Source organism: Geospiza fortis, unplaced genomic scaffold, assembly GCF_000277835.1.
Source record: "Geospiza fortis unplaced genomic scaffold, GeoFor_1.0 scaffold221, whole genome shotgun sequence".
NCBI classification, from domain to species: Eukaryota; Metazoa; Chordata; class Aves; order Passeriformes; family Thraupidae; genus Geospiza; species Geospiza fortis.
This window is the reverse complement of record NW_005054395.1, coordinates 2,584,056-2,605,756: the sequence shown is the minus strand read 5'-3', so window position 1 is coordinate 2,605,756 and position 21,701 is coordinate 2,584,056. Positions and strand designations below refer to the sequence as shown.

Sequence of the window (21,701 nt, the reverse complement as noted above, 5' to 3'; positions counted from 1 at the left end):
CTCTAAAGTATCCTGGAGTAAAACAATGTATTCACTATACAGCACCGTTTTTTATCTTGAAATAAGTTTTCTCAGTTAAAATTACAAACTTCAAAATCACATTAATAATCTTAATTTTCATTTTTAGGTTCTTACAAAAATGTCAAGTGCACTAGAACCTTTCTTGCCATACTTCAACTTATTTCTGTAAGTAAATGTACTGCCCAAATAGCTGTAATTTAATTTGTATTCGATATATGTCATCTTGTCATGTCTGATAACTCCAGATAACAGCATCTGTATAGGAGAGCACAATGACCTCCCATTCCAAAGGATACCATTGGGAGTTTCAGATAATTCATCAACTGCTAGTTCCTCTCTGTGAAATACTATGAAATGTGCTACCTGAAAAGCCTAATGTGTATTAACACCTGAAAACCTCCTCCTGTGAGGAGACAGCCTTCAAGTAACCTCCTGCCAGAGCAGCTCATCTCAACACACCAGAGTACTGCACTGCACAAGGCATTTCTGAGTAACCTTACAGAAGGTTTGTGATTCCTTTTCTTTCTTTTTTTTTTTCAATTTACATTCAATAAATATTTCTCCAGCTATTTAAAGCACGATAATTCATGGTGCTGCTTTCCTACAGCATTTCAAATGCAAGCACAGCCTCTTAAAGAAAAAAAATTCTGTTAATCCTTAAAAAGTCACAAATAGTTTATTTTTGGCAATTTCAGAGGATAGTGAAAATATGGGACGATTTTTAAGCAAGTCCTGGATGTTTTTGTGACATCAATTCTTGCATTTAAAAGCCAGCTCTGCTGACAAAGGCTATTAGAATAAACTTTGATATCTATAAAAACCATAGCACAAAAATAAGGATCTATTGTAGGTATTTTGGCAAGATTCTCTGAAAGGATATAGCTTCTAGGTATGTATTTAGAATTAATACCACATAGGGAAATTTTAAAATTAAGACCAACAAGGGAAAGTGCATTTCCCAGAATAATTCTTAATATAGGCATCAATGAACCACAAGATGCCCCAATGCAAACATCCATTAAGGGTCAAACAGAAAAAATCTCCCTCATCATCTAATTCCAGTTTTTCCTGCTGGTGTTTAAGGAGCTGTTGTCCTTCATTTCTGCCTGTGGCCATTAATGACTCACAGTTTTCAGACAGTTACTTGGCCACTGAAGATATTTTTAGGTCCTTTACAACTTTTTTTAAATGGCAAAGCAATCCAAGTAGAGTAATGAAAGCAGTCAGGTGTCCAGAAGTCATTGGAGCTTCTTATTTCAGAAGATATTTTAATGCAGCAAAGAATGTTTAATAAGTGCAGCACAACAACAAACAGGTTTCCAAATTGTGCAGCAGAGGAACCCCACCATGATCAACAAGGGGAAACAGGCAGCTCTGCAGTGCTTCATAACAAACACTACCCAGAAATTCCTCCTAACCTTATGAAAATCACCGCTATTTCTTTGATTTTCCCTCCCTCCCTAACTGCAGGTGACTGGAAAAAGGCATCTTCCACTATGAAAAGCATTATCAAGGCAGAAGGTGGGAGGTGGGTGCTGCTGCATGTGTTTGTTTTTGTGGGCTTGGGTTGTTCAGCTCTTCTAAACACAAGGGAAGGAATGAGAATGAAAGCAATTTTTGAAGAATACCAATAAATCTACATGAAACAAACAGATAGAGAATAAGTTCTCACCTAAAAGAATCTCATCTGCACATTATCAGTTAGACATTGATCCTAAACATATTAAAGGAAATGTGAAATGTTACTCCTGAGGACTCTTATCTGAGTGGGAACATTTCTACAACAGTCAAAGAAATCTAAGTTTTACTTCAAATTGCAGTTACTCTCAGTTGCTAAGATACATCTATCAGAATGTCACATAAATTATCAGGAAAGACAAATCTTTTCTCCTGAAGAATGAGCCTGGGAGAATGAGATGTAGCTTATAATTTGCAGAGAAAAAAAAGAAGGTAAATTAGTGGAAATGTTTACTACAATTGCAATTTTCATTACATCATGTTTAGCAAACTCCATGTTCCACTCTCCTAGTAGAGGACAATTTATGTCTTCCACCCACACTGAGCATAAACTAGTAAATTTGGGGGAGTGGAGTTTAAAAAAACAATCAACAGTAAAAGCAAAGAAGAGTTACCTCTGCATTATTGTAAAAAGCTGTACTATTTTTTTCTTGCACATCTTCTCCACGTGCTGTGAAGAAAGTCAAAGGGTAGAAATCTTTGTGTGCTGGCTGCTTTCCACTTGCCATCAATTTGCCTTCATAGAAAAGTTCAGATGTGTAACTGTAACGAGGCAAAACAGGGGAAAATGTGGAGTCTACACATGAGCTCACTGATAAAATATGCAAATCTCCCTGATGAAATATGCAACCACAAAATACTTCATAAGGAAAACAGAACCACTGATTACTATTCAGCATCTTCAAATGATTTCTCTGAACTGATATTTCCCTTCTACAGACACAGCAGAAGGCACTAAAAATATGCTTCTCCAACACTTTTTCTACAAAGGCTGTTTTCTCTTCTCATCTAAAGCTCGACAAAGTTATGAACATTCTCACTGATGTTTCACTCAGAAGTTCTGATGGCTGGAAAGTGCACAAAAAGAACACTTGCTGTCTGGCACTGGTTATTCCCCAGGCTGGACAATGAGCTTGCTCATGTCAGTTAAGAGTTATTGAACTTGGAAGATAAATTTACTACAGATTTCATGTGCACTGAGCACGACGCAGGCCAAGTGTTCAGCTGTCAACCAAGCTTTTCTTCTGTGACTTCTACTCCAGGCTGATCTGTGTTGCTAGAGACCAGAAACACAACCAGAACAGAGTTCCTCTGCTGGCAGCAGCCATTCCAGCAGCTGGCTGACTGAAAAAGAAATGAGGCAAGAAGTACTTCATGGTGAAAAGCAGGAGGGAAAAAGGCAACCTGAATGGAATGAGACAAAAAGGCAGCAAGGAGAGACTGCAGAGTGTTGGAAATGTTATTGCACAGTAGAGCTAAATTAATGCACTGGCTTCCAGTAATGAGTGAATTTTGGTAGCATCTCACTTTCAATGCTCAGCCTCCAACCTTAATTTTCTTTGGATATCACTCAGAGGCTGCAGAAACCTGAGCAGAGCCTGACATGAAGACAACCAAAGCAGGAGATTGTGCAGCTGGTGGGTCCATCCAGTTCTTCCAGGATTCCAGCTGCTGCAGCTTGAGATGGAAACAGCTGCTCATGGAAAAGCCACAGAAACTTTTCTGCTACCAAATCACCATCAAAGGACTGCAGCCCACCCCTGACCTGAACTGCCTTACCCTGGACAACCCTGAAGAACACTGGCTCCTCTCTGGGTTAGGCTGCAGCAGTCACTCCACAGCAGCCAGGGGGCAGAACTAACCATCTCTTCTGCAAATTAACTTCCCGTAATGAGATCTCATTAAACAACAAAACTTTTCTGTATGGGCTGGTTTTTTCCAATTACAGCTCCAAAGTCAGGCTGAACTAATGGCTCCTTCTTTCCTCTATTTCTCATGGTGTCTCTGCTTCAGTGAGGTAGAGATGATTAATGAGCCCTTCATCTTCCTACGCTTCTGTCCTAAGTGCCATGGTCCCATTTGTCAGGGGAAATTCCATAATACACAAAAAAGGAGACTCGAGACATCTCCTAAAGGGACCACCATGGGAGTGTTCAGCTGGTTTCACCTCCCACAGCAACACTTCCCAGTGGAATTGGGCATACTGGACTTTGACCAGAGAGCCAACCAGCCCCAGTGGTGTTTCTGCATCTTCATCTCAGTGTTCAACAAAGTGGCTCTTTCTTGGAACTCCCTGTCTGAACTTCAGCTGCTGAAGTGAATTTTCATGATCTTTCTGAGGTAAATGACATGGAAGTGATCTCCAAGGAAAAGCTGAAATGATCCCTTCTGTCACAGACATCCTTTTCACTAAAATCCTTTCTTTAGGATTTTTTCCTTCTGGGAAGCTGAGGCCCCAGAAACAAAAGGTAAACAATAGGTTATCTGCTTCTGTGGAATGCAACAGGTCAGTTCTGGATTGGCCCAGATTGAGTGTTTGGAAATAATGGCCAATCCAGAACTGAGCTCTCTCGGACACAGTCCAAGAGAGCAAGGTTTGTTGTTCATTCTTTACTTTCTATTCTTAGGTAGTTAGCAGCTTCTGGGAACTCTCCTTTTCTTTTTCTTTTAGTATAGTTATAATGTAATATATATATATATATCATAACATAATAAATCAAGCCTTCTGATCATGGAGCCCATCTCGTCTCTTCCTTCACCCCGAAAACCTTGTGACCAACCGACGACACCCTTCCTTTACAGATGTTCTCTCATTTCAAAATCAGAAACTCAAAATATGGGTAAGAAATTTAGCAGTACTCAGCCTATAACTACAAAGTCCATAAAGTGAAGACAGATCAAGCTATGTAAAAAAATATTTTACATTCTCACTTTTGATTCCCCAGAGCACTTAAATATTTCTGCTTTTGCTTTGAACACAGCGATAACCTAATTAGTATGACTGGATACCAACATAATATTCCTCAGTACATATTTGAGCCAGGATTTAAACTTTAGCATTTTTCCCCATGATTGCACTTATTCTTTCCAGCACAGCTCATGGATGAGCTCATTACACTGGCAGCCATTAGTTTATCATAGCATAAAAATGCAAACCCACTGATTAATGTGTCTTGAAAGAAGTAATAAAAGATGTCAACAGTAAAGAAACATGCTCAAAATTTGACCTATTTTTTCCATTCACAGTTGGATATCCATATGTTCCTTACATTGCCCACAGCTTACCATTCCAAGATAATCATCCCCAGTAAATCTAAAATTCTGAAATGGTTCAAAGGAGCACCAAGCCTATATAATAAGCTGCTGGGTGGTTAAAAAGAGAAAGTTGCTCTTCTTTGGTTTAGTGTGCAAGCCCAACCTGAATGAGGGCTCTGTCCCACAGCCCTGGTAGTTGCTCAAAGGAGTCCAAACGACCACACAGATTTACTAATTAACTTTGAAACAAGTAAGATTTCATGCCAGAAACACTTCAGCTGTGCTTGGCTCTTTTGTTCACTGGCAGCAGTCAGAAGAAGCACGTGATAGAGTGAAAAAGTTCACACCTACTTGATGATTGCTTCATGGGAGCGATAGTTCTCACAGAGCAGGATCCTGCACGGGAACTCGGCAGGGTAGTGCTCGTAGAGCCGGTCGAGCAAGGAAACATGGAGGTTTCTCTCCCTGGCAAATTCACTGTAGACAAAAGGACTGAGCTGTAATAGACACACACACACAAAGAAAACGTAACTAAATGGGTGGACTCGGAATTTCATGCTCCCAACATATGTATTTGCATCAACCCAAAAGTGAAACCTCCCTCTCACTGGACATTCACCGCTGGAAGACACAGATCGTGGTTATTCCAAAGAAATGCTCCTGCCTCCCAGAAAAGTAACAAAAGACCAGCATGGTCTTAAAGGAACAATAAAATACTCAATAACTATGCAAAGAGCCCTTCTATTTAAGTTTAACACTCCCAACTGTGTTTAGAATGACTTTACACCATTATTCTGACAACCACTTCTACAATTCAATTATTACCACAAATAGTACAAATCAGAAAACAAAGAAATTTTAGTACCATTTAAAAACTTAAATAGAAATGTTGTTGAAAAAACAAAAACCCAGTGACCTATTTACTGTTACACTAAACTCCTACTGGGCTTGCTTAACAATAAAACCAACATCTACTACAGCTGGAAAAATAGAATCAAAGAAGATGAAATTTCCAAGCGTAGAAATGATGTCAATCTATTTTGTCATTCTGAATTCGTATGATTCAGCTACAGATCAGTTTTTGTAATTTAAATACTGGACACCTAATAGAGGATCTTCTGTTAAGACCCTGAGCTACAGAGCAGCCGGAGACACACAGGCCCTGGGAGGAATTCATCCACACAGCTGGGCTGATAAGATCAAGCCTGAAGTAAGAATTCCAAGCTCTGGAAAAGCATTTTGAGAGTAGTATTTAAAAAGCACTACTCCACTGCTTGGCATCATTAATATCATTGAAATTATCCAGCAGTATTAAATTATTGGTGGCAACACCATTCTGAGTTTGTTACTGTACCAAAGCACGCATCCACCCTACTGCTACTGTGAGATGCAAAGAGAATTAAAGGCAAATCTATAAAAACAAATAAATCTAGCCTAAATCAATAAAGCAAGTAAAGCTGACTTTTCCAAGCATGCTTTCTCATGCCTACAGGCTGAAAAATGACAGGCAGAATCAGTGTTTGAAACTCTCTAAACCACGCAGCTCCCAGGCACTTTGCAGCAACATAAAAGCACTGGCTAGTTTCAGTTTCCTATTTCTCACTTGTTCAATCTTCACCAGATTAGATGCTTCTAATAAAAACTTAAAAGTTCTCTCAATCCTAATTCTCCATATTCTTGAATTCTTTTAAAAATCAACAGGGAATATCAGTCATAAACTCCTACTGTAATAAATATCCTCATATCTTAAATAACATCCCTGGAATCCTCCTTGGCTTCCCCATCTATTGTATGATTTGGTGCACATAAATGACTTAAATAGATAAATACAAATATTATACATATGCACTTCATACTCAAAAATTGCACAGCTCTTACCTGCATATGGTCTCCAGCCAAGACAATTCTTGTGTTTTTATTAGCTAATGCCAGAGGCATAATCGTTTCACACTCCATAGCTTGAGCAGCTTCATCTAACAGAATATGTGTAAAAAACCCTGTAAAACACAAATTTCACCAAATAAATGAAACTTGAAATTTGATAAAATGAATACTGAAAACAAGAACTTGAACTTAACATTCTGTATTCCGATAGTAACCAAAACTAGAATTTAAAAAACTATGGCTTACACAAATTAATTCCTAGCAGCTAATGAAAACCACAAAATTTTCACACCCATCAAATGACCAACAGTGGTCACCTGGTGGCCAGTGACATTAGCAGGAGCCCCAGGTCTGCTTCTTTCTTGTGATACACATGAAATTAAACACATGTTTTATTTGAGCCCTCCTTACCCCAAGAAGAAATATCTCTTGGCAGACCATCCCTCAAGAGATTTCTCAAATCTGAAAGTTATTTTGCCACCATGAGACTTGAAGAGCTTTGGACAGTGACAAGGAATTCCTCATGTAGTTAAGTCCTAGTAATTATTTTATAGACTAAATTTCCCATTAAAATTGCACACATACCTGAGCACTTTGCTGGTTATGGGCTTAAAGGAATGTTGGGGGGGAAAAAAGGAACAGAAGTTGAAGGAAAATTTAAATTCAATCTTATGATAATATTGGACCAAAAGTTTGGTGGGAATCTATGCACTGAAGAACATGCACTTGAAAAGAAACTTGGCCACTGTGGACTTATATTTTATGAAATCTAAACTCAGGACAGGTATAGAAGTGGTTTTATACATTGATGTCTGTGATATATTAAGGTTTAAAACAAAGTATTAGAGGACTTGGTGCATCATCCAATTCAGATTACATACATAAAAATGCAGCAATTTTCTTTGGAAAATATGAATTTCATACAGCTGCAGAGACATTGCTATGGCATGACTGTACACAGCCTGCTGCCAAACAAAGCAGCTATTTCTATCTAAAGATCCAAAAATATTTACCATAAATTCCATATTAGTTTTCTCTGTTGCAACAAATGCTTAAATGTAGCCATAAAAAACTAATCCTAACAACTCATATAAAAAAATTCCATGTTCTCCAAAAAGCAGATGGATTCAATTTGGAGATCAGGAAAATAATAAACCCTAAGCAGCCTCTGCCCCAAAAAATCAGTCTAATATCTTTCAGTTTAGAAAACAACCCTAAATGTATCATGTTAACAAAGACAGGGCTTGTATGTGTGGGAGTTGCTTGCAAAGCTAAACAATTCACAAAACAAGGGGGAAATGCTCTCTGTTATTTATGCTTACATGCTCCACTGAGTAATGACCTTAATGAGCATAATATTCAAAGTCAGAATCTCAAACAGAATTTTCCCTCTTGGATCTCACAAACACCAGATCATAGATAGTACTGCTTCTTTATTTAATTTTTTTTAAGAAGGAAAAAAAAAAACAAGCAAAAGGTTAATTAGAATGCCAGCAGTTTACAGCTTTTTAATAAACATTTATTCATAAAAAAACAAACAAGCATGTTAAGATTATCATAGTTTACTTTATTTTTAAACAGTTCCAAGAATTGGGTAAGGGACCAACAGCGTCAAAAGGAAGATATTTCTTAAGCATGGACACTTCTTGTCTAGGAATTATCTTACCTGGTTCAAGATCCAGCTGACATAGATACTGTGATGTATTTAAAGTAACAACTACTACTCGTTGCTTAAGAATGTCTTCTTTCTGTGGCATCTGAAAGGTGGAATGTGTGCTTGAAATCAAACAGTACTGATGCACAACTGGGTGAACAGTCTTTACCCAGCGATTTCGGAAATATACCCTAGGAAAGAAAAAGGGGTTTATTTTCCATCAGCTTGGAACACTGCCTAATATTTCAAATATTTCAAACACTAATATTCTGTTTTCTGAAAAATAAATGTCATCTTCAAGAAGCAAAATGGCACAACTATGCAGAATTACATGCTAAAATGTCTTGGATTCACCTCCTAGAATTGCAGCAGTTTTACATATATGAACAGCTAGCATGTTTTATTTCACATATGGACATCTGTAAATTCTTCAAATATTTATGTCCTGTGATCCTCACATCAACACCTATTTAATTTTAAACTTACAATAAACTCATTTTTAATAAATATTTGCTGACCTGAAACGGAACTATAGCCCAGGGTATGGAACTGACAGTGGCCTGCACATCTCAGCCACTGCAGCTGATACATGAAATACATTCAAATCCTGCTGTTCCTCCCACCCATCCCATGTGGTGTCTGAATTCTACAAACCAAACATGAGGTGGATTCATCTTTGTATCATACAGGGCCATAACTGTGATACTCTGGATAAAAGAATGGGAAAATAGTGCCAGAAGATTGACTGGAGTCTAAAATATAAGGACAGTGACTGGATTTCAGACACCCTTCCACGACACATCAGGTCATTTTAACCACCATCCCATGGGATCAGTGATGGATTTTTCTCAGGAAGGGATGACCTGTTACAGCCAGTTTGGCTACATGGAAGAGAAACACAGAAGACACAAAGGCTGTGCCCAGAACACAGGGTACAAGTAACTCCACAGGGTGAACACATCCTGCAAGGAGCTGGATAAAGGTGCCTTGTGACATCTCCATCAGGTGCTCCTCACCACCATAATCTCTATCAAGAACTATAAATCTGAAGTAGAACCTTCAAACTACAAGAAATTATTGTACAGAAATTAAAGCTTAAATTTATTTCCAAAGATGAAATTAATTTAAATCATTTCAGTTCTAAATATAGGGTTTAATGCTGTTCAGTTTACCTATTCATTATTTTATTTCTCTTGCATCCATAGTTCAAATCCCAAATCATTAATAAAGCGTTTGGAAATGTGTAATTATGCACCTAATTGCAGAGCATGATTGCACTGGCTGGACTCTGGATATCACATGTCCACCCACGTCTGAAAATTACAGCTGAGCTCCATGTGATGTGAGAGAAACGAGTACCAGCACTAGAATAAATCTGGTTTGTGAAGATACATTGCCCATTTTGGACAAAATGAAACTCAAAGGCACCTCAGTACCCTGAATGACTTTTGATTTGACAACACAACCAAGGCAAATCCACATTGGAGACCAAAGGTAACTCCAGGTAAAACTGGGTTCAGAGCAGGAACAACCCCCACACTCCTGAGTCATTCTCAGAACAAGAGGCTTCTAATGTAACCCCACATATTTATTTGTTCTCAGCTATCAAAGGGATGAGTTTTATTTGATAAACTGTTATTGCACCAAGTCATGGCCTAACAGCTACAACAAGGGAGCAAGATAACCCCTGCTCCACATATCCCAGCTTTTTTATCCTCAGCTTTTGTGTATTTCACTTTCCCAACCTTAACTGAGGTTATACTTACCCATCACCTCACAGGATTACTGTGAGCATTACTGAGTTTATTGGGAGTTTATGTTTGTAAAGCACTTTGAGATTCTTGGATGAAAGGTGCTATTGAAATGCAAAATATTATGGTTATTAGACATTATTATACCATGCACTGTCTTTTATTACAAAAATTCAACTGTGGGTGACTCACAGATTGGCTGACAGCATTTCAAACTGCATTGCTGCTTACCCATTAATTTCTTTTATTTTGATGTGAGATCAAATAGGTACCCCAGAGCTATTATTCACCACTGGCATAAAAACACCTGACAGATGTGACTACTTCGAAAATGTCATGAGAGAAGTTAAGCTTCACTGAACAAGGACTTACTTTCTCAGGTGCAACCTGGGCTATGGGTGATTCTATTCACCCATAATTTCATTATTAGGCGGTTTTTTTTCTCAAAGTTGGAAGAACCAATTACAAAAATGGGGTTTACCAGCTTAACAGAAATCATAACATTTCACCCTGCAACATGCCCTTAACTTCTGATTAATCAAAGACTAAACTTCTAAAATGTTTAGTCTTAACCTTGCATGAGCAGAGGCAACTCCAGCAGAGTCAGGGAGTTACTAATCAAAACACTCATTAGTACCCACACCACATTTTATTATTATTTGGGTACAAAGTGGGAAAAGGCTGCAGCCACTCTGTACCATTTTGTTCCTTGTACAGAACCCAAACCCAACCACAGCTTACAAGAGATTTTTTTTCCCATCATGTGCCGCATATCAAGGCTTTAATTGTGGAGAAATGAAAACCTTGCAGGGTGAGGTTTACCCAAACCACAGGCAGTGAAATTACTGGCACATATATGGAGCATTGCCTCAAAATGGAAATCCCAGATCATAGATTAGGGACTCAATCTTCTGCAAACAAAGGCACTGAATCTATCCACTGCATTTAATGCTTGGTTAACATGCAAGGAATCTGCATTTCCTTTGCAAATTTATTTCTAAGTGTGGCATCTGGGTACCTACAACAGAAGCTTCAATTTCTGTGCATCTCCAGCTAATGAGGAATGCAAGGAGCTGGCAGCTGACCTGCCTGTGCTTCCAGCATCTTCCCTGCATGGCAGCACAAAAGAAAATTTCCCCAACCATTTCAACTAAGTGTCAGTCAAATCAAGTAGCTCCAGGCTGGGATTGCTTCTAGCCACTTAAAATACACTTCTAAAATGTAATAAAGGGGGAGTCTGGAGTCAGAACCTCTGAGGAGGCTAAAAAGAGTTTAATTTGCACTCCTGTCCTACAACAGTGACTTTTTCTGGTGACTCCTTACAGCAGTGGGGACTAAACTTCAGCTTTCAAAATTTCTTTTCCTGTTCTGAACTTGACTCCTCTCAGTTCAGAATAGAAAGGCCAGGACTCTGCCCTCCAATAAACCTTTCTGGGATACATTCCACCTCCTCAGCTTTGCTGCTGGTACTTCTCACCTGAAATCCCTCAAGTAAAAAGAGCACAAAAACTCAGAGGGAAAGAAATCTAGCAGGGTAACTTCATGTCTCTGTTAAGAGACTATTAAAAAAAATAAATCTATCAAGTCCCAGGAAGCCTAAAGGAAACTTTAAAAGCACCTGATTTCCCTCTTCCATTTCTTTAGATCCATCTCCAAAGAGAGGCTCATTCTCACAAACAAATATGTTCCTTGAGAGGCAGAAAACATGTGAAAAACCTGTCCTACAACTTGGAAGTTCCCCTTTTTTAATCCCTTTTTCCTTTAAGATGTATGCTAGAAGTTTCAACAAAAAACTCACTGGCAGAAGAGTAATGTATTTTCCAAACTAACATTTGGTAAGATGAATTAATTCCATTTTCAGTACAAGAACTCATTTGGAAAAGGGGGCCAATGGTGTTTTAAAACCTGCTGGGGTTTTTAGTCTGAGTTGCTGTTTGCTTTCGTTTCTAATTCAACTCTGGCTCCTATGGATTATTTTTTATAACCTGGATAATTCTTAGCTAGCAGCCACATACTAAAGCTACCTGGTTCCAGGATATATGCAGAACATGCATATGAATGTTATGATCAAAGTAGTAAAAAAAGGAACTGAAGGGGTTTCAGTGAGATATTTTTAACAGAACTAACTTATTTTTTGACACTGCTGAACTGAAGATATTAGTTTTATTTATTCCTACGCAAGACCATGCTTACAAATAAATAAAAATACTCAATACAGATAAAGGCTGGATCAACCTCCTTCCTTTTCCCTTAGTATTCCAGTGTATGGAAACAACTGAATGTGAAATATGCAAGTAAAATAATACTAAATTCATATTATAATAATACCTCAACCACTGCCCAGCAAAATACAGAGGAATTGCTGCTATCTGCTTGCTGGAGTTTTTAGGAGAGGGTGATAATCTGAATTCTCCTTCCTCAGCAGCCACCTCCAGAAGGTTCCAGCAGCTGATGGAGACAGGCACATCCAGGGAGTAAAAGAAAATACAAATCAGGAGCCAATTACTCCCTCTTCCAGCTCTGACTCACCATCTAAAGGTGCCTGGCTGCTCCTGCACACTAAAAATCAGGTGGCTCACCATCAAACAGAAGCACTTAATCCAGGCTCTCTCCTCCCAGCTGTAGCTTGGGTTTGGTTTCATTCCTTCAGAAACATTTCTGCATTCATTTATGTAAGTATATGAAATTGTTTCAGTGTCAAGTTTCTCCAGTAAAAGGCAGATTTTGGAGTGTGCCCCTAATACAGTTGACTCATCTAATCAAACCCAGGGGCACAAGTTTTTTCTGGGTAATAATTTGTTTATGGGCATCAGGACTATGGAATTTGGCCTTCAGGCTTTGCTGGTATTTCATTTAGGTGCAGAAGTTAGATTTAACATAAATTCTCACTGTTCACTCTGACTCTGTATTTTCCAAAGGGCATAGGAAGTTATTTTATTAAGAGATAATACAAATTTATAACTTGATATTTAAACAAAAAGCTCCACAAACTCTACTTTTCAAACTTTTATGTCACATCACTGACAGGATAATTTATTTAATGTACATCTTATCCACGGAAAGATCTACATGGCTTTCAGTACAAAATGTTAAATAATTTAGCTTTCCTTCTTTAAAAACAACATAAATATTATAAAATATTGTGTTGCTCCCCACTAAGCCAACTCATCACTTGTAGAGCAAATAAGGGATAAAATCTACAGCAGTGTTCAGTTATTAAGAAGCACAATGAACTCTACAAGCAGAACATCTACCTTGAATAATTAACTGCTTCCACTCCACTTGATGTTTCCTTTTAAATACTGCAGAGGCTCAGATTCCCCTGTTTAATCTAACAGTAATGATTTTAATTTGAAAATACACCTTTACAACAGTCAATAAGGGAGGTACATCCATAAATAATTTTGAACTGGGAGTCTCACACAATTCCAGTTTGGATTCAGAAAAATTGACCTTTAACTCCTGCCAGAGCAGGTTAATGCACTTTGTGCTCAAATAACTCTATCTCTCAGATTTTTTATTTGAACCATACATTTTGGATCCATTAACATATATACACAACTCCAGAGGTGCCTCCATTTCCTTAAACTTCCATTTTTCATAGAGGTGTCCTGACTATTTGAACAGCATCAGACAATCCATAGCAGCACTTTCTGAAGGCTTTATAACAAATACTACAACAATTAAATTTAAATTCAAACATTCAGTGACTTTCAAGTTATGCGCTGTGATTCTCTTAGCAAATATCCAAATAAATTTTAACCATAAGAAAAATACCACTTTTTATGTTTTTCATAATTCTGATACTGGACTACATAGTTGAAAACAAGGCAGCAATAATGCGGCAACAATAAAACTGTATTTAACTCCTTGCACTGTTAAATCACACTTCAATATTCCCAAAAATGTCAATTACACACATTTTTTCCCTTCAGAAAATTAAGACTCCATAAAGCTTTTCATCCCAAAGTGCTTTACAAATCACCTAAGACGATCTGTGTTAAAACACAACCAGATCAAAGACATCTTTTAAAAAACAACACTGCCTTCTTTCCCTTGGCCAGACCCTCAGTGTCTGTAAAATGTCACATGGCAACCAAAGGCAACAGACCTAAGAGAATTTACACCTGTTGCAAATGTAGCCTTTTCACATAACTTCATTGGCTTTACTGCTATTGCATAAAATATAAGTCCAGGATGGCTTTTAATAGCTAGCAAGTAAACACAGAGTCATTTTCTTAGTAACATTATAAACTCACCCACTGGCATTCAGAAAATGATGCCCATAATTTATAATACATATATACACCAAGTTAGCAGTATACATTGTGATTACTGGGCAAAACGTTCCCAGGAGCAGATTTATGCCCATAAATAAATCCTCCTTAACTATTTCCATGCAAGTTTGCCCTCCTTGCTCTTAAGATTCTGCTTCTTTTTTATTTTTTTCCTAAACCAATTTCCCCAATACACATTAAGTAAGTACATTTCAACACACAAACAATCACTTCACACTGATTTATCAGAAAAGCCCAAACTACTTTCACACATTTCTATGGCACCAAAATGTTTCTCCAAGAAGCCAGGTGGGGAGCCCCAGTTTCCAAATTAGCCTTATAACTGTGAGTCAAAATTTTCAGAAATTAAAATACAACTAAAGTCCATTTTATTTTATTATAGTAGCTTTTAGATGAGTCTATCAAAAGTTTGATCATTAGGAAAGAAACATTTATCAACAGAATAATAAAAGCTTAAAAAAGGATGTCTTTATTTTTATTTAACAAATGACCAAAAGTTATGTTACAATATTTCATATTCCTTTTAGGCTGTTTTTAAATGTACTGCTGGTAATGCCAATATGCTTTTATATTTTAAAAGTTCTTTAACCTTTTTTTATAGACACCTTTTCTTAAGAATAGTATTTCACAGATATATAATAAGCCTTAAAAAAATACCTGAGAGGTCTTGCCTGGGGATTGCCTGCTTCTACATATGGATGTAAATAATCCTTTATGTAGAGATCAGCAGCACTATTAGAATGGGTGCAAATGAGAATCCTGCTGGAATAAATGGATGCAAATAAAAAAGCAATGAAGAAACAGAAAACAATTCAAAGCAGTAGAATACAAAAAAAGGGAACAGTGGCCATCTTCCTGCACATTCCTCTTCATGGACCTACTGCACTCCCCATGATTCAGCCTTCAGTTCAAACCCTTCAGGTATCAGTTATCAAACAGGTTTCCAATAATCATTTTGTAATTATTAATCTAGACTTGATTTTAAAGCCCAGCTTTAGTTATCTACCATGCTGCAAAACTTCCCATGCTGAGCAAATCACAGCTATTCTATATAACTTCCACTTTAATTAGTTTTGTTCTAAATAGCAAACACAGGCCAAGATCATAAAATTACTTTATCATCCCAAACAATGAAGGATGGCTTGGGTTTGTTGGTTTCTAAGCTGGGTGGAAATTCTGTATTTCTACCTTTGACTTGAATTTTAGCCAAAAAATCCCATCCTCTGTGCTCAGTGCCCCCTCTCACCTGGTGTCCTGCTGCTGGAGGATGTGCTTGACTGCCTGAGCCAGAGTGAAGGTTTTTCCTGTCCCATAGGGACCGATGATAAGAACAGGAGGCAGCTGGATGGAGAGGGGGGTGGTGATAGCCAGAACAGCCTCTTTCTGCTTCGCGTTCAGCCGAGGGTCCAACTGCTCATCCCATTGCCTGTGCAAAGAGCCCACTGAGGTTACAAACAGCTCCCACCATCCACTGCCAGGCAGAAATTAAAGCAGGGATGATTTCAAAAACTCAAGAGCCTTTACAGAGCTGCTAAGTGGATTGTGGTGCTGAGGCACGTGAAACAAATCAACAAATCTAGCAAATAATCACATGCTGTAATCATAAAAATTTGCTGTTTGTAATAAATCAGTTGTGGGGTGGGGTTTCAACCTATTCTCAATCCACATCATCCCACCTAACAACAGTTAACCTGCACAGCACACATTCTAGAAAAAGGACACACTGCACTATTCCCTGATAACAAAAGCAGGTAAACAGATATTTTTACCAGTATCATGCAACTAATAGTTCCATTAGTTATGTTTTTTCCCTGCAGCATTTACACTGTTAACTTTAAAAGTAACCAGTTACACAACCCCAGGGCTTGGCAGAAGTTATCTAAAATCAAATTTAAAAACTACTGGCTACCAATTAACAACAGACTTCTCTTTACTTTTTTTTTAAGATCATCAGGGCACATACCTCTAATGGGAAAGCAGTTCTATAAAAAGGATTTTTGCTGTAAGCAGCCAGTGATGCCAGCACTGGGAGGAAGATGCTTTCATAAAATTCCAATGAGCATAAGAAGTTAAAGATTTCTAGACAGAGTTTTTAATATTCCCACAGACAGATTTAAAAGTAGACATGCATAGTAAAAAACACCTGTCACTGCTGCACATATGGCCATACTTTAGTAATGTGATCTGCTTTGGTACAAGCACCACACTTCTTACAGACTAGGAAAGCTTCTGTTCAGAAGTAGTTAGCAACAGAGAGCAAGATCAAGAGGGAATTGACTGAATTTTAACTTGAAAGATGCCTATGAACAACAAGCTGGCAAGAGACTAAGAAACACAGGAAAGGAACGGGGACATAAAGCAGACATAGAAGAAAAACAGGAAAGACAGTTTGGAGTTAGCTTGATTCTTAAAGAAGGACAAATCAAGCCACCAGATGGAGCTGATTTAAACTGAACTATAATCATCACATATTTTATTTAAGTATACAAAAAAATATAAAACATTATACCAACGTGCAACTGGTAGTACATAGAAGATAAAAGTTCTATCCTACTTGACTTGCCTACTTTTTACTGAAATCACTGCTTATTTCCAAAACTGTTCTTAAACACTATTTCCTTGTAAGATTCACTCAGAAGCTAATTAAGCCAGTGAACAGATTGTCACTGACCTCCATTAGCTCTGTAGTGTAACTCTAAACAGAACCTATTCCCTTCTTCCTCTCAGTGCTGTCAAAGCTCTGATGCACACAGCGATCATCCCACCCAGAACACTGATCCCACCCTCGTACTGGACCTGTTCTTACAGTTCCAGAGACAAACTGCAATGTTTCCAGTGTTTTTTGTCATACAATACTCACTGTCTCAGCTCTCTGACAGATTGCTTTCCTTTCAATGCCTGGGCTATCTCCTGACTTCTCCTGCATCACAATCACACTCCTAATTCTCACCTTCAGGACCCCACAGGACTCCTCCCAGGCTGTGCAGACAGTCAGTTCCACATTCCTCTCATTTCCCTGCTCTCCAAGCACAGAAAGCTCATGCCACTTTTACCAAGAGCAAGAATACTGACCATATTCCCTGAGCCACACAGCCTCACATTTCTCCTCCCTAAGCTTCCTCTTCCAGACAAACTATTTTCACTGCATCAGCCTTAAGTTTCTTTAGAAGTATTTATATAACACAGGGGTTTATCATTTCATGAAGGAAACCGTGAGATGTGTATAGAAAGAATCTCTGGGCTGCTTCTTCAGGAGTCATTGCCACACCTTCCATAACCACAGTCTCTGGGATATGTCCAGATCTGGGCTCCCTGCAGCTCAGCAAGTACTGATGGACCAGCCCCTGGAACCAGGACTCTGCACACTGGGGACACTCCTGGAACTGGCACTGCCATTCCTATAAAGTGCAATGTTTTCAGAGGAGGATGGCAGCACAGAAATTAACAGCAGCAGGTTTGTTTTCTGCACCCACAGTACAACTGTGATGCCTCCAAACCCAGGGAAAACCCCTCAGTGTGTTCTGGCCCTGGAGGATCATTCCTCTTGTTTTATTCAGCAGTTTCCCTCCCTCCTCGGAACCCCTCAGCACTAATGAGGAGCATGGCTTGTTTCCTGTTCAGAACAGATTTCAGCCATCTGCTCTGAGAAATTCAGAGCTGCATCCCCACCCAAGCTTTGATTTCAAAGTGTCTGTGTACCTGTTGGGACTCCAGGGTATGGTGGGAGTCATGCTGACATCTGGAAACAAAATGCTGTTGTCCTTAATCCTGTCCAAGGCATAATGCATTTCACAGAGGGGCAACCGGTTCAACTGGAACTGAAGCTCAACCTGCACAACAAACCAAGGAACAGAGAGGTGAAGAAAAAGGATTCATTCATTAGACTTTGCTGTGCATGATACATTTTTATCTTCCTGCACACCACTGGCTCTCAGAAGAAAACAGCAAACAGCATTCAATCCAAAGATCTGTGATAAAATTAACTTGGGTTTTTTGTTGTTGTTTAGAATCAAAGATAAATACAGCACTTTCTCTAATTTAATTTTGTTGTTTGACTTTTAAGATTAGATTCCAGTGTACTTTCAGAAAAAAATTAAAGAGAAAGCATTCTTGGAATTTTTTTTTAATACAAAAAATAGTCCTGAAAAATATTATTGTCCTAAAACATTGTTTTTACAAATGTAAGCTTTCATCTCTTATTGTAAGAACAACCTCAAGAAAATGTCAGGCCAGAAATTTTACATACTAACAGATGATATAAATCAGCAAAGATAAACTCCAAACATTATTTCTAGCCAAACACTCTGGAATAGCATCACTTGTCATTTTTGTTCAATTATTAGGACTCTCCAAAAGTTAATTTCTAACAATTAGCTGCTTACCAATACATTCTTAGTTTTGTTCTCTCAATTACAGGTGTTTCAGTGCTAGTAAATAAAAGATATTGCCAACATAAATTCTGGTGCAAAGCCAGAAACATCACACAGAGCACTTAACATTCCTGATTCAATTCAGAATGGAACAATGGATACTGAAAGTAGGTGACACATACACACACACTGAAAGGGTAAAGAGAAAAGTACATTCTAAATTTGAACAAGGGATAAAAGCAGCTCCTGGGGAAATTATTCATAAAAACAGTTCACTCAGATTATCATTTACACAGATTTAAATTTGCAGTAATTAATCTCTCCAGAAACAAATGAATCTGATCACAGTATTATGCCACAGAACTCCACGTTCACAACAGAAGCCTTTAGACAAAATTTGACACAGATCTGCACTAATAAAAACCTGCATAAAAACACCAAAAGCTGCTGAAGAACTTCAAGAGACTAATACACATTTTAGGTTTATTTCCAAAGCACTGCTGTCACTATATAGTTATGTAATTACTGTGCTACCAATCTAATAAGCATTTTTGATAAAATAGGAGTAAATAAGTCTCTTTCTGAGATTTACAATGAGTGTGAACACGTTACCAACAGCAGCCACACCACTGCAACCTGTCTGGAAAAGTACCCCTCCCGTCATTTACCTGGAAATACCAATTATTTAACAATTTCTATGGGCATCTGTAATGAGAGATTCCAGAACCACTTGCCAGAAGCTGGTTCTGTCCTAACAAACAGGAGATGAGAAGAACAGACACAGAGCAAAAATGAGCTGAACCTGGTCCATCAGCAGCACCCCAGCTGAAGGCGCAGCCCCTGGGTCACCCCAGAGAAAAGCCATGGGGGTGGAAGTCATTCCAAAGGTACCCCCATGCCCACAGCAACAACCTGGCCTCAGATCTATTGATTTCCTCCTCTAGCACTCACTGATCTGATGTTAGCCCATTCTTACTCAATCACACTTAAATCTCATGGTAATTAGTGCTACCAACCAGAAAGTTCAACAAACACAAAGCAATACTAGAATATATTTTTACAATTATCTTTTTTGACAACTTATATAAAAATCTTAATAAGCCCTTGACAGTTAAAAAGGAACGACAGAAAGAAGGAAAAGAAAAGTGATCACTTCTCTTTCAAAGCCATATAAACTCCTCTCAGGAACCTTCTCCTACAGAGGAGAAATCCCCATAGAGAGGAATAATTTATTCTTCTAGATTTAACTACTTGTTGTACCTGCACTCCTTTATCTGCCCACAAAGCCCCTTTCCCACCACAGAGATCACTCTGGTGTACCAGTAATGCTTACTACTTGCAGATCATCTCCTTCAAAAGGCTTTGTAAATTAGCATTTTCTTTTTTGTACTCTTACTTCAGTATTACAGCATTCATATCATTATGTAGCATGTAAAATCAACACTAGCTTTGCTGTAAATAAACAATGTTTGCTTGTATCCCTGCAGAGTGCAGCCATTAACTTTCCATCTCTGGCAGATATAGAGACATTAAATATTCATCTTGACTACCACATTCTACAGCAAGATGTACAACCATAAGTCTGAAGACAAGGGCAGCAACAAATCTGACAGCGTTAAGCGTGGAGCTCACAGAGGTGTTTGGAGCTGCTAAGGAAACTTTTTTTTTAATAGGACACGTGAAAATTCAAGAATTCTTTTTCCACCCAGTGCAATTAGTGCCACCCAGCCCCATTCTGCACACAGGGCTGGCACTACTCAGCAGGGACAGCACAGCTCATCCTGCCCATGGGCACCTGGAGCTCCTCCCCAGCCCTGTCCTACCCATCCCTCCCCAGCACTGATTTGTCCCCCAAGCACAACCTGCAGATGTCTGGCAAAGACTGCAACTCAAATGGCAATGCTCCCAAACTCCTGGTTTGATCCATCCAAGGAAAACATCCTTGCCCAGGCAGCCCCAAGGCTGACAGAAAACCATACAACCTAACAAGGGTAATTTAAATGCAGAAAAGCTGTGATGCTCATCTGGGTGACACTTTAACAGCCCCTTCTGGGAGTCCAAGCAAGGTGCCTGGCATTAAAAACCTCTTATTATCTACCTGCATTCACCACTTTCTTAACAGCTTGGGATTTGTTTTGCTTTTAATGCTGCTTGGATGGAATCAAATAGTTCTATTTGCTGTTGCAGAGTACTGAATGAGGCCATCTGGGAAGGAGAGGCAAGTAACCTGCTTTAATATACATTCCATAATCAGAAATCAGTGGGAAAGCAAATTACTCCATTGCCAGGTTCACAGAGCAGGACAGAGAACAGAGGAACCACTCCAAAAATAAAAGAGTGGCAGCAGCCACGGTGCTTTAAAGTTCACTCCACTCCACCTTTATGAATGGTTTACCTGATAAAAGCAGAATTGTGTATTTATTATAGTTGAGCCAGAACAGCAGGTAAACAAGGCACCACCAAGTTTCTGAGACTAATTATAAGGAAAAGAAAAAGGAAAGAAACTACCCAACTTATCCAAAATCCACAGAAATCAAAGCAGTTTTATCAGTGTTTAAGAATCACATAGGGAATAATACCAACTCTACTGAAGAGAGCAGCAAAACCTCCAGCACCTTTAACAAAAACGCTGCACATCCAAATTACAACCTCCACAGTTCTAAACTGAGGATTCCTTTCCAAAATTTCAGTTAATAATAATAATTAAAAATTCCTCATAATTAAAATTCATTCAAATATAGGTATTGCTTGAAGAATCTGACCACCAGTTCAGTGGTACACATATAAAGTACTAAATGATTTTACAAACAACTTTAGGACCCAATTTCTAATGCAGAATAGATCTGCTGCCTCGGGCCAAAATTATTAAGACACTCAAGGAAAAATTAGCCAGTTCCTGAAGCCCCAGCTCATTTTGCATTCCAGTCAAGTTTCAAATACAATCAATTAG

General features: G+C 38.4%; 1 protein-coding gene across 1 annotated transcript in view; it reads right to left on the bottom strand.

Annotated features, from left to right (window-relative positions):
• HELZ (helicase with zinc finger) overlaps window positions 1–21,701 on the bottom strand; it is a 69,927-nt gene that overhangs the window by 24,901 nt on the left and 23,325 nt on the right. The window contains 7 exon segments of the mRNA XM_031060931.1: window positions 2,154–2,301; window positions 5,146–5,291; window positions 6,673–6,791; window positions 8,345–8,523; window positions 15,039–15,143; window positions 15,628–15,807; window positions 18,081–18,211. Of these exon segments, the coding sequence (XP_030916791.1) occupies window positions 2,154–2,301; window positions 5,146–5,291; window positions 6,673–6,791; window positions 8,345–8,523; window positions 15,039–15,143; window positions 15,628–15,807; window positions 18,081–18,211 (1,008 nt within the window).